This window comes from Lepidochelys olivacea (assembly GCF_965140295.1).
Source record: "Lepidochelys olivacea isolate rLepOli2 genome assembly, chromosome: 9".
Taxonomy (NCBI): Eukaryota; Metazoa; Chordata; order Testudines; family Cheloniidae; genus Lepidochelys; species Lepidochelys olivacea.
This window is the reverse complement of record NC_140419.1, coordinates 32,887,747-32,900,381: the sequence shown is the minus strand read 5'-3', so window position 1 is coordinate 32,900,381 and position 12,635 is coordinate 32,887,747. Positions and strand designations below refer to the sequence as shown.

Below are 12,635 nucleotides of genomic sequence, written 5' to 3'. Positions count from 1 at the left end.
AGGCCCTACACTACCAGCACTCCCAGCTACCTTCGAGACACCACTGACTTCCTAAGGAAACTTCAATCCATCGGTGATCTTCCTGATAACACCATCCTGGCCACTATGGATGTAGAAGCCCTCTACACCAACATTCCACACAAAGATGGACTACAAGCCGTCAGGAACACTATCCCCGATAATGTCATGGCTAACCTGGTGGCTGAACTTTGACTTTGTCCTTACCCATAACTATTTCACATTTGGGGACAATGTATACCTTCAGATCAGCGGCACTGCTATGGGTACCCGCATGGCCCCACAGTATGCCAACGTTTTTATGGCTGATTTAGAACAACGCTTCCTCAGCTCTCGTCCCCTAAAGCCCCTACTCTACTTGAGCTATATTGATGACATCTTCATCATCTGGACCCATGGAAAAGCCGCCCTTGAGGAATTCCACCATGATTTCAACAATTTCCATCCCACCACCAACCTCAGCCTGGTCCAGTCCACACAAGAGATCCACTTCCTGGACACTACAGTGCTAATAAACAATGGTCACATAAACACCACCCTATACCGGAAACCTACTGACCGCTATTCCTACCTGCATGCCTCCAGCTTTCACCCTGACCACACCACACGATCCATCGTCTACAGCCAAGCTCTGCGATACAACCGCATTTGCTCCAACCCCTCAGACAGAGACAAACACCTACAAGATCTCTGTCAAGCTTTCTTACAACTACAATACCCACCTGCAGAAGTAAAGAAACAGATTGATAGAGCCAGAAGAGTTCCCAGAAGTTACCTACTACAGGACAGGCCTAACAAAGAAAATAACAGAACGCCACTAGCCGTCACCTTCAGCCCCCAACTAAAACCCCTCCAACGCATTATTAAGGATCTACAACCTATCCTAAAGGATGACCCAACACTCTCACAAATCTTGGGAGACAGGCCAGTCCTTGCCTACAGACAGCCCCGCAACCTGAAGCAAATACTCACCAACAACCACATACCACACAACAGAACCACTAACCCAGGAACTTATCCTTGCAACAAAGCCCGTTGCCAATTGTGCCCACATATCTATTTCGGGGACACCATCACAGGGCCTAATAACATCAGCCACACTATCAGAGGCTCGTATACCTGCACATCCACCAATGTGATATATGCCATCATGTGCCAGCAATGCCCCTCTGCCATGTACATTGGTCAAACTGGACAGTCTCTACGTAAAAGAATAAATGGACACAAATCAGATGTCAAGAATTATAACATTCATAAACCAGTCGGAGAACACTTCAATCTCTCTGGTCACGCAATCACAGACATGAAGGTCGCTATCTTAAAACAAAAAAACTTCAAATCCAGACTCCAGCGAGAAACTGCTGAATTGGAATTCATTTGCAAATTGGATACTATTAATTTAGGCTTAAATAGAGACTGGGAGTGGCTAAGTCATTATGCAAGGTAGCCTATTTCCTCTTGTTTTTTCCTACCCCCCCCTCCCCCAGATGTTCTGGTTTAACTTGGATTTAAACTTGGAGAGTGGTCAGTTTGGATGAGCTATTACCAGCAGGAGAGTGAGTTTGTGTGTGTATGGGGGTGGGGGGGATGTGAGAAAACCTGGATTTGTGCTGGAAATGGCCCACCTTAATTATGCACATTGTAGGGAGAATGGTCACTTTGGATGAGCTATTACCAGCAGGATAGTGAGTTTGTGTGTGTGGTTTTTGGGAGGGGGGTGAGGGGGTGAGAGAACCTGGATTTGTGCAGGAAATGGCCCAACTTTATTATCATGCACATTGTGTAAAGAGTTGTCACTTTGGATGGGCTATCACCAGCAGGAGAGTGAATTTGTGTCGGGGGGTGGAGGGTGAGAAAACCTGGATTTGTGCTGGAAATGGCCCACCTGATGATCACTTTAGATAAGCTATTACCAGCTGGACAATGGGGTGGGAGGAGGTATTTTTTCATATTCTCTGTGTATATATAAAGTCTGCTGCAGTTTCCACGGCATGCATCTGATGAAGTGAGCTGTAGCTCACGAAAGCTCATGCTCAATAAATTGGTTAGTCTCTAAGGTGCCACAAGTACTCCTTTTCTTTTTGCGAATACAGACTAACACGGCTGTTACTCTGAAATAAAGTCATATATATGACTTTAGACTTTAGTAATCCTGTAATAACCATATCATATGTACTGATGTATTACTTATCTTTTATAGAAATGCCAGCAGTCATTCTTTAACCAATCGTGAACTTTCACACACATTCCAGCTCTCCCCCCAACCCTGGTGGCTGTTTACCCCATCTGCTCCTTCCCATTTGCTGGTTCTCCCACATCCCATGGAACTGTGATTTAGTATTTGGCAAAGTAAAAAAAAAAAAAAAAAAAATGCTATTCTGTCTATAGTTCAAATATTTTTGCTCTTAAGAATTACTGCTGTGTGGCAGTCATTTGTCAATCAGAAGAGAACTGCAAACTTCAAGACCTTTTTAAATCCGACAGATGTGATGTTCTGTGTGAGAGGAAAATATCTGGAGGGAGAAATGCTGTTCTCTTGGCAGATCAATAGAAAACAGTGAAGAAAAATAGAAATCACAGTGGAATTTGATTGTGGGGAACACTTCATTATTACATCAGTGAATATTTCTGTGAATTAGAGAGGGTTGAAAAAAAGGATATTTAGTTTTTGATAGTCGAAAATAGGAAACTATATTCTTCATTGTCTCAACAGACAAGATGCCAGGCTTAAATATTAAGGTTACACCACAGATTTCCTCAAATACTTTCAAGTCAATTTTCAAGAACAGCAAGAAGCTTAAATCAACTAAAAAGAGAATGAAAAAGGTATGTACTTGCTGCTTTTCCAGCCTTTACATTAACAGAAAAGCTTCACCATGATTCTTGTTCTTAATGAAAAAAAAAATCACATAAATAGATTCTGATCTGGAGGTTTTACTTCACTTAAGGCTTGTCTACACTTAAAAGGCTGCAGTGGCCTCCTGTCAGCGTGGGTAGCATCTTCACTGAAGCGCTACAGTGGTGCAGCTGTATCAGTACAGTTGAGCCGTTGCATCCTTTTAAGTGAAGAAAAGCCCTAACTTCTGCCCACAGCCCCATGTTCTATTCACAATTCTGCAAGATCTGGATGTTTCTGCTAAAATGATCAGCAGAGAAATAATTAGGTGCTGATATTTAAATTGTTATTATTAGGATTCAGAATCAACACCTCATTCAGAAACAAGTGCAGTTCACATCCTCAGAGCAATTGCTCTCCTTCATGATTTTGTCTCAGAATCCCATTGTAATAGTTGTTTGCCTAGCAACAGGACTCCTACAGGGGCACTGTGCAGGCACAGTTGGAGTATTGTTAGTAAGTAATCCTTTGTCGGAATGCCTGTCTGCTGTTCCCTCCCACCCAGTGGAGATGGTTCCCTCCTACCCACCACCACATGCACTGCACAAATCTTCCTATCCTGAGTCTTAATTGACCCAGAGAGCTGTGTAAATTGTGGGCTAGATATTCAGCCCTAAACTGAGAGGGAAAATGTTACGGTAGTCCAGCTGCCTTCAAATCACCTAGAAGACGCTTGGTATGCTGTTCTCTTGTTTGAATTCCTCTTTGTAATGGTACTTGCCTTGAGAAACTGGACTACATAGTGGGAGCACTATGGAAAAGGAGCAATGCTGGAAGAACAGAGGAGTAAATCCACTCAGCTATATAGTTGTACCAGTTCTGTTTCTGACATGAAAAATGTAAAGCCAAAATGTAATGCCCAGATTACAAAGACTTGTCATGCTCTAAATTCAGATTTTATTTTTAATAAAATTTCACATATCGTAACAGTAATAGAAATGGTTATTTTTTTAAATAAAATCAATTTTTGTTGGGATTTAAATATAATCCACTGTTTCTAATCCAAATACTGCACCACTGTGCCAGTGCATGAGAACCAAAAAGACCCTAGATAATTTTTATTTGCACTGTTTAAGCAGAGTGAAAGTCAAATAATCAACTGTATGAGGGCTTTTCTACACTTGGACATTTTCTGAAACAGCTATCCTGAATAATTCTTCAAGAATAATTATTTCAATATAATGGCCCAGGTGGACACTCTTATTCCAGAATAAGAATGCCTTTTTCTAATTTAACTCTAGAAATAGTTTGGTTTAGAATAATTTAATTATTCTGGGATAGCTGTTCCAGTACATTTCCAATTCTTGAAAAGCTCTTGGCCCTGGTCCTGCATTCCACCGATGCAGGGACCCACTGAAATCAATGGAGATCTTCATGACTCAGGAATTTGTTCACATGGATCAAAATGCAAGACCAGTGTCTAAATGGTAGCAAGTAAAACTGACTTTTAAAATTATTTTAAATTTAATAATTTAAAGTGCTATTAAAGAAACTTAATTTTTAAAAAATCATTTTGAACCGGACAGTGTCTTATTAAAGTTTGTTTTAAAACAATATGAGGAAAAAAGACATCAGACTTTGAAAATAAAAATACAGAAACTAACTGTTGTCTATTTCTCATTAACATTTTTAGTGCCTACTTCAAACACTTCAGGCACATAAGTAGTGCCACTGAAGTCAACAAGACTACTTGTGTGCTACTACTTGTGTGCGTATGCAAAACCATTTTCAAGATTGAGACCTCAGTATAACTTATTTCAGATACACCAATAATGTATTCATTTAGAGTAAGATTGTAACACCCTATACCTTGGGGGGGCATCCTGGAACCTCCATATTCCTCATTTTTATATAATCCCATGATTTTACGTATAAAGCATGCCTTGTAAGGTATCGGGGGAAAGGTTATGATCTGCTGAAAGTAATTTCTCTATCCATATATGTATATCATTAATGCATATGAAGTTATGAGAATTGTGTTGTATGATGGTCACTAAAACTTGCATTAAAGTTAGGGAATCAGCCAGATATTAGCTCCCCAGAGGCAACAGCAAGGAAAGTAGCCAACACCAGGGTGGGGTGTCAATCAACCCATCAACAACCATTGTCCAGTAAGGGAGCTACAATGCAATGACTCACCTGCATGAGGCCACACCAGGGGAATTGCTCAACCTTGCCTGGAGACTCAGCAATGCACCCAGACATGCGTGGACTTGTGTTTTCCAAGCACATGGACTGAAGATATAAAACCGAACACAGGGGGCCCATGCTGAGCCTTTCTCCTTCACCCACCTACGCTGCAAGCAACAAGGACACTCTAAAGACTCCAGCTGAGGGGACTGGCTCAGCTTTCAAGAGTGAAATCTGGGTACTATGAACTGCAATGTCCAGTGGGGTGAGAAAAACTGCTTAATCTAGATGTTGCACAGTCTAATAGGGTTGAGAGTTTAGACTGCATGCTTAGTTTCCAAAATAAAATAAAATATAACTCTGACTTTTTGCCTATCACTTAATATCACTTAAAATCTATTTTTGTAGTCAATAAATTTGATTAACTGTTTATCTTTACCAGTGAGTTTGTATGAAGTATGTGGCAAAACTGATCAGGTTTGCAAAGGCTGGTGTATATCCACTTTCCATTGATGAAATGGTGAACCAATTAATAAATTTGGACTGCTCATCTTGAGCAGTTTTGCAGTTCTCAAACTGTGGATTTGTGTCTCCAGAGATAACATGCTTGTTAACAGCAAAAATGTTTTAAAATAAATAAATAATATATAGAGGTGAGAAATAACAGACCTCAACCCTATTGTCCTTCTGCAAATTTGTGTACACAGAGTCAATCCCTTACCTCTCTCTAAAAGTGCAAAGTTTCAAAAAGTTCAACGAATAGAAGATTGTTGGGGGCAGAATAGATCTGGACAAGAAGGAGAAGTCCGGAGATAAATGTGAGAAGAGAGGGACAGGCAGTAGAAACAAAAGTGAAACTGTTTGAGCAGCATATTCCAGAAGTCTTGAGGTCTTTCTGAGTGTAGCCTTCATTGACTTGAGATCTACCATACCGTTCTCTCACTAGAAGGGAAAACCTGTAATAGCAGCAGGCCGTAAAAGAGACCCAGTTTGGGAATAAGAACCATTCAAGAAATGTATGTTAGCTGACGATGTTTTAAAGAAAGTCACACCAGTGAACTGGTGGAAGTCACTTAAGTACTTGGATTTAGAGACTGTTGAAGTGATGATCTCACTTTTAACAGCAGTAGTGTCTTCTGCCGGTGTAGAAAGAATATTTTAGTTAAATAAAACAATTTAAATGTCTGTCTGGTGATGTTCTCCTCCTAATACAGCATGGCAAGAAAATACTCCTAATATTAATGATTAACCTGTTGAATTGGAGATAGTTCACCTCCCAGTGACTTCATAAATATCTGCTTCATTTACCTTTGGTAAATGAAATAACCAATCATTCATTTTCTGATATAGCTGTAAAACTAATCTGAAAAATTTTCAAAATAAATCATTTTAAAAATGTATAGTGTGTACCTTCTAAAAATGAAACCTACATCTATCTCTGAGTTGTAAAGAATATGTATTAAAGTTATAACAACCAACAAGAATGCACTTTTATGTAGAAATCAATGACTAAATTGAGCCGTCTTGACTAGTGCGTAAATCATTATTTAAATCATAATTTAAATCAAATCCACCCTGCGTGGTTCCCTTTTTAAATACTGTTCTCATACATCTAGACTATTTTTCAATATGCTCCACCATATGAAAATAATTTAAAGAAAAAATTGTTACTTATACAGACACTAAATATTTTTTCATTAGTTATACTTCTTTGAGGACAAAGATGCAGCTGTTTTAAAGCAGAATGATGATCGCTAAAATAGAGCAGACCCAAGTGTAAGTTGTATCTTATGTTTTGTTTCTATAATTACTGCTGGCAAAAATGGGAGTTGCGTACATTCATCAGTCACACATGCTTTATAAATGATTAGTCTGTACATTGCCTAGTAAAGAAATCAGTCAGAACATATTCCCAGGAGCTTCAGTGTACCCATGCAAGGAATATTAAAAATATCAAAAACTATACTCCTTTCAATGTGCCAAGAATTTAGAAATCATCTCCCATTCAGACTAATAAATGAGATATATTCCTATCAATACATACTATTTATAAAAAACAGATCATGTGGATCTTTAATGTCTAAGGTCAGGGCCTTTGTTTCACGTTTCAGAAGAAAAGCAGCACCAGTACTTCCTAGCATCAGTGGTTCAATACTAACTCAGAGAAGAATGCCACCTACTCAGTCAAAAACACCATCTCCTGCAGCACCTTGGGTTTTCCTTGGAGGTCTCATTCAAATATTTACTAGCCCAGTGTTGCTAGTTTATGGGATATTTAAGAATGAAAGCCCAATGACTTTATGGCCGTGATCTTGCAGCTGATCATGCATGGGCAGACAGTCCATCCATGCACTCTATCAGGATTGGGACTGAAACAGACATTATCAACTTGGAAATGATATTAGTCTGAAAATAATGTAATAAAATCCTAAAATAAAATCCAGTAATTGAAAGATGCTAGCAAAAAATATTTTTATTCTTTAAGTTTCTGTGCATTTGACAGCACTTGTGTATAGTCAATGTCACAATGTTTCCCAGTATAATCAGTTTCGCTTTTGCTGGAAAGACTCCAATATCAAAAGGGAACCAGAAGGACCCTTATAAAAAATGTTTTACAGATTTTTAATTAAAAAGGCTCTGGGTCTCAAAACTGAATTTTTTAAAAAATGTCCTTTTAAATACACACAAATGTATTTCTTATATATACTGGAGTTCCCACCCTCAACCCTGAATATAAGTTTAAACTGCTTCTTCTACATGGATCTAGCTGGCCTTATAAAGTTACAGGGCTGTTACCATTTTCTTTTGTTTGGTTGGTTTCTTGTTGTCCTTTCTATTCTGTTTGGTGCTCTTTTTCGTTTCTTATCCCTGATTGGGTAATCCATAGCACCTGATGTCTGAAACGCTGCACAGCAATAAGGAAAAGGCAGGAAAACCTAGCAGTCTGTTTAGAATCTACCCAGCAACCCAAAAAGGTGGGAGAGGGTCATCTGACCCCAGTGGCAAAATCTGCCCAGTAACTAAAGACTATATAAGGACTCAACCGAGTATGCTTCGTGTTACCCATCCCAATGACAGACTGTGCCTGCTCAACCTAACACCAGAGAAGACAGAAGATAGAAGACACCTACCTGTTCCTGAAACCTCTGTTCCTGCTCCGGTGTTCCTGTCCCGTGGTTCCCAAGTTCCTGATTTGTGGCTCCTGATCGGGGGTTCCTGTTCCCGTATGGTCTGGTCCCGGTCTGACATCGTTGAGTTCCTGAGCAAGACTGAGTAAAGTAGATTACTTTACTTTGTTATTTGTAACCCACATTGTTTTGGTTTTGGGGCCAGGCTTAAGGCCAATTGGGTGTTAAACCTCTGAATGCTTTTTTAATAAATCCGACTTGTTTGTTTTAAACCTTTAACTGTGAGTAGTGGTTGTCCTTGGGGGACTGCCATAGTTGATACATGCTAATTTAAGGGACTAACCTGTAAAGGAGGGGATCCTTAATAAAGATTTCTCCTAGAATTAGAAAAATTCCTGTAACATTTGGCGACCACAACAGGACCATTAACGGCTGTCCCTTAGAGAACTGTGAATTGTTATTCCCTCCTTCCCTATTTTATGTTTGTTATAGTCTACTCAGGAAATGTTTAAGTAGGGTCCAGAGACTCTGTGGGTGGGAGCACTGACAGTTTGGTCGATTGCTTTCTTAGTGGGATCCAAAAATTTCATAATAGCAGGCACTAGCACTGGCCAGTGAGCGCTGCTTGAGCCTTTGGTAATTTTATACAGCAGGCATCACACTGCTGTTGAGCGCTGCTAAGATCTGTACAGCAGGCACACTGGGGTGTGCGATGCTTGAGCTTTGATCAGCTCTGTGTAGCAGGCATCAGCACAGATTGCTGGACACTGCTGAGCTCATGTGAGTTCTGGGTAAGCAGAGGCTCGGACTTGGAAAAGTCCAGTGAGTGCTGCTGGAGAAGAAGAGGCCAGCACGGTTAGCTGGTAGGTACTGCTTGAGCTTTGGTAGCTCTGGGAAAGGCAGGCTCCGACTAAAGAGAGTCCGGTGAGCACTGCTCACAGCCACAGAGGTTGTGTCTGTGTGTGGATCAGACAGTAAGGTTTGCAGGATGAGCACCAGAACCTTTGGCTCCGATGGCTGGAGCAAGGAGATAAATAAAAATTCTCTCGAGTATTGTGTGAATTATTTCAGAAAATGTAAAAAGCCTTGGGCATAGGCTGTGTTTAAGAGGACTAAGGCTTATGAGAAACTCTGTCCGAGGTAGGAAAGTTTTGTTACCACTAAGCCTGACCCAAACAAGCTAAAGAAAAGGGCTTTGATTTATGGTTTGATGATGGTGTCAATAGAACTAGATGGGCACATAAAAGAAAAAAATCACAGTCAGGTTAGAAGAGCAGGTAAGGCATCAGAAAACTGAAAAAGAGAAGCTGACTGCTCAGAATAATGCCTTGTCAGCTCAGGCATTGAGTCAGTCAATGCAAATTAATCAGCTGGAGCAGCAGATACAAGAGTTAAGTTATGAGATTAATAAAAAGAGTAAGAAAACTTGTGTTAATTAAGAAATTAGAGGAATCTCAGGCTTCTACTAAAGAATTAAAGATATTAAAAGAAACCAGGAAGGTAGCCGAAATCTTTCTCACTGTAACAAGAAAATTTGTAACTTAAGGGAAGAGCTGAGAAAAGCAAAAGGCACTACTGCAGCAATAAATGGGGATCCTTTAAGAGAACCATCGGTCTGGGGACTCAGATTTAGAAGAGGATGAAGAAATTGATTATGTACAGGGTCAATGGGAGGCAAAGGCTATAGATTCCTGTCCTTTTGCTCCTCAAGCACTGGAAGTAGTAGAGAGCCTGAAGGACATGAAGAAGGGGAAAAGATATCCCCCCATGGCTTCTGTCACCACCACTGTGGTTAATTATGGACCTAACAGACCAGTGGAGACAAGATACGAAACAAAACCTTACGGTCCTGATCAAGCAAGAGCTGTTGGGAAGACATTAGGTCCACTCAACAAGGAAAGAGCACTGGTATGGTTGTCCAAGCATGTTAAGCAGCATGCTAGTCATCAGCAAGGAAGACACCACAGCTTTATTGAGAGAGTGTATGTGTAGTGAAGAGTATAGCACTTTGCCAGGAGAAGTTCATCTTGCAAGCACCAGAGACATCAGAGAGGTCTCTGAAGCAGTCTACCAACTCTATTTTCCACATGAAAATCTCATAGGGAAGTATTACTCAGACAAGCAAAGACCTGATGAAAGACCTGAGAGGCTTCTGAGTAGAAAACAACTTCTATATTGGTTATCAGGACTGTCACCAATAGTGAATGGAACACTACCTGAGACACTGCACGCTTTAAGGAAGCGTTCATTCAAGGGCTCCTTCCTACTTTAAAGATTAACCTTGGGTCTTTGGGTCCTAATGACATTAAAGGAGATTGAAAAAAAGCTAAGAGAAGCCTTTGAACTGCAGCAAGAAGCTTTTCCCAGTCATTGGCAGTAGAAGAAAATATCTGCAGTGAAATTTGCAGACACTGAATCCCATGAACAGAAAGGGAAGAAGCCAAGTTCCAAAAGCAAGGACTGTGTACCAAAGTCAGATACGATGGGTGCCTCAAATCACACAGAATCAAAAAATTATCAAGACAAACAAGACCTCTACTGAAATATGAAACAAAGGACCCAATAGATAGATTGCCCACTGATGAACTGTTCACCTTCATACTTAGCAAGTCTTCCGATGAAACATCAACAGCCACATCAGTCAAGCAAATGCAGCTGCAAAATCATACAGACATATAGGGCCAAACTCTTCCTTCTTCCTCAGTGATGGCACCAATTGACGACTCATGGGGAAGACCAGCAGTAGATGCCCCATTTAAGGGGGGTTTGGTAAATTCAAACAAACAATTCTTGTGGATATAGGTGCCACGCTATCTCTTATCTGTAGAAAGACAACATCAGAATTAAAGAAGTTTCCTAAGCAAGAAATAAAAATTTTAGAAGGCTACAATGGGAAAGAAAGTGTTGTGCATTTCTTAGAGCCCATAATACAGAACACTGGAAGGTTAACTGCCAAAACTACCTTTGGTATCCAGTCTTTGGATGGACAAGGGATAATTTGAGTTGATATTTTAAAAGGACTGAATCTTATTATAGACTTGCCTAACAGAATTTTAATTCAAGACAAGATTGCATAGAGAGGATTCATTGTGCCTGCATCCCACAGAGTAGCTGCTGTGAAAGCTCCTGAGGAATTGAAGATTCCTAACTGGGAACAAGAAGTTGCAGAAGTAGCAATGAAATATCTTAATGCTTTTGCTACATATAAGCTGCAGTGTGGGAAGATAAGTGCTGAGGTAACAGTGGCGGGTCTGCTCCAAAACCTCAATGACAGTACAGGTATTCAGGAGATGTAGAAAAGGGGATCAGAGAGACAATCAATGCCCTCATTGGTCAAGAAGTATTAGTAGAAACCTCAAGCACTTGTAACTCTTCCATCTGGCCAGTACTAAAGGCAGATAAAAAGACGTGGAGACTCAAACAAAGTAACACCCGGAATGATGCCGGTGGTGGCAAAGTTTCAAGAAGTGATGGCGGCTGTTGCGGCAGGAGCTAAATGGTTCACTGTTTTAGATCTATCAAATGCATTTTTTTCAACACCGCCCCTATACCTAGCTCTTGGTATAAATTTGCCCTCACTTTTGATAATCGACAGTTGACATTCAGTAGAGTCCTTCAGGGATACCATAACACCTCATCAATCTGCCATAATGTAAATTTGTCACTAGAATGTGGGATGAAATAAATGGCAAGAGTAATGTGATCAATTATGTAAATGATGTGCTAATCACAACCACAACCAAAGAAGAAAACCTTAAGATCTTGGACTCTGTATTAAGTAGAATTCAAGAAACTGGATTCATCATCAATCTGGTAAAAGCACAGATATTATAACAGAAGGTCACATATCTTGGAATAGAACTGGGTAAATCTGGGTGAAGACCAAATGCCCAGAGAATAGAGCTGATTGGTAAGCTACCAGCTCCCCAAGATGTATCAGCACTGCGATCCTTCCTAGGTCAATCAGGTTTTTCCCAGAGACTTCATCAAGTACTATTTAGAAGTTGCCCAGCCTCTTTATACCTTGTTGAAAAAGATCCAAGAGTGGCTCTGGGGCAGAGAACAAGAAGCAGCATTTTGCCAATTATAACTTGTAAAAGGCTCTTGTAAAAGCTCATGCTCTGGCCTATCCTCAGCCAAATCAACCTTTCTACTTACAATTGGCTACCACTGAGAAAGTTTAGTGTTATTGCAAGATGCGGGAGTAGGAGCAAAGCCAGTAGCTTTTGGATCTCAAGTGCTGAGTGAGATAGAAAAAAAGATTTTCACCATGTGAAAAAGAGGTACGTACATTGACCTGGGCACTCCAGCATTGGGAGTATATCATAGGAATGTCTCCAGTCGTACTAAGAACTACGCATACGCCAATTAAGTATTTGCTATTGGGCAAGATTAATGAAGGCAGAGTTTCACGTCTGGCTGGATGGACCCTACACCTCCTCAACTGAAATGCAGAAGTGGAG

General features: G+C 40.3%; 1 protein-coding gene across 11 annotated transcripts in view; it reads right to left on the bottom strand.

The window, feature by feature from the left end:
* Nucleotides 1–12,635, bottom strand: part of LOC311526214 (uncharacterized protein) — a 74,546-nt gene that overhangs the window by 56,287 nt on the left and 5,624 nt on the right. For all 11 annotated transcript variants that reach the window (XR_014712967.1, XM_084639018.1, XM_084639019.1 and 8 more), the window contains exon 3: nucleotides 8,176–8,313. Coding sequence is in view for 10 of the 11 variants with exons in the window: in XM_084639018.1 (XP_084495144.1) it covers nucleotides 8,176–8,313 (138 nt within the window). In the remaining variant the exon portion in view is untranslated. The remainder of the gene's footprint in view (nucleotides 1–8,175; nucleotides 8,314–12,635) is intronic.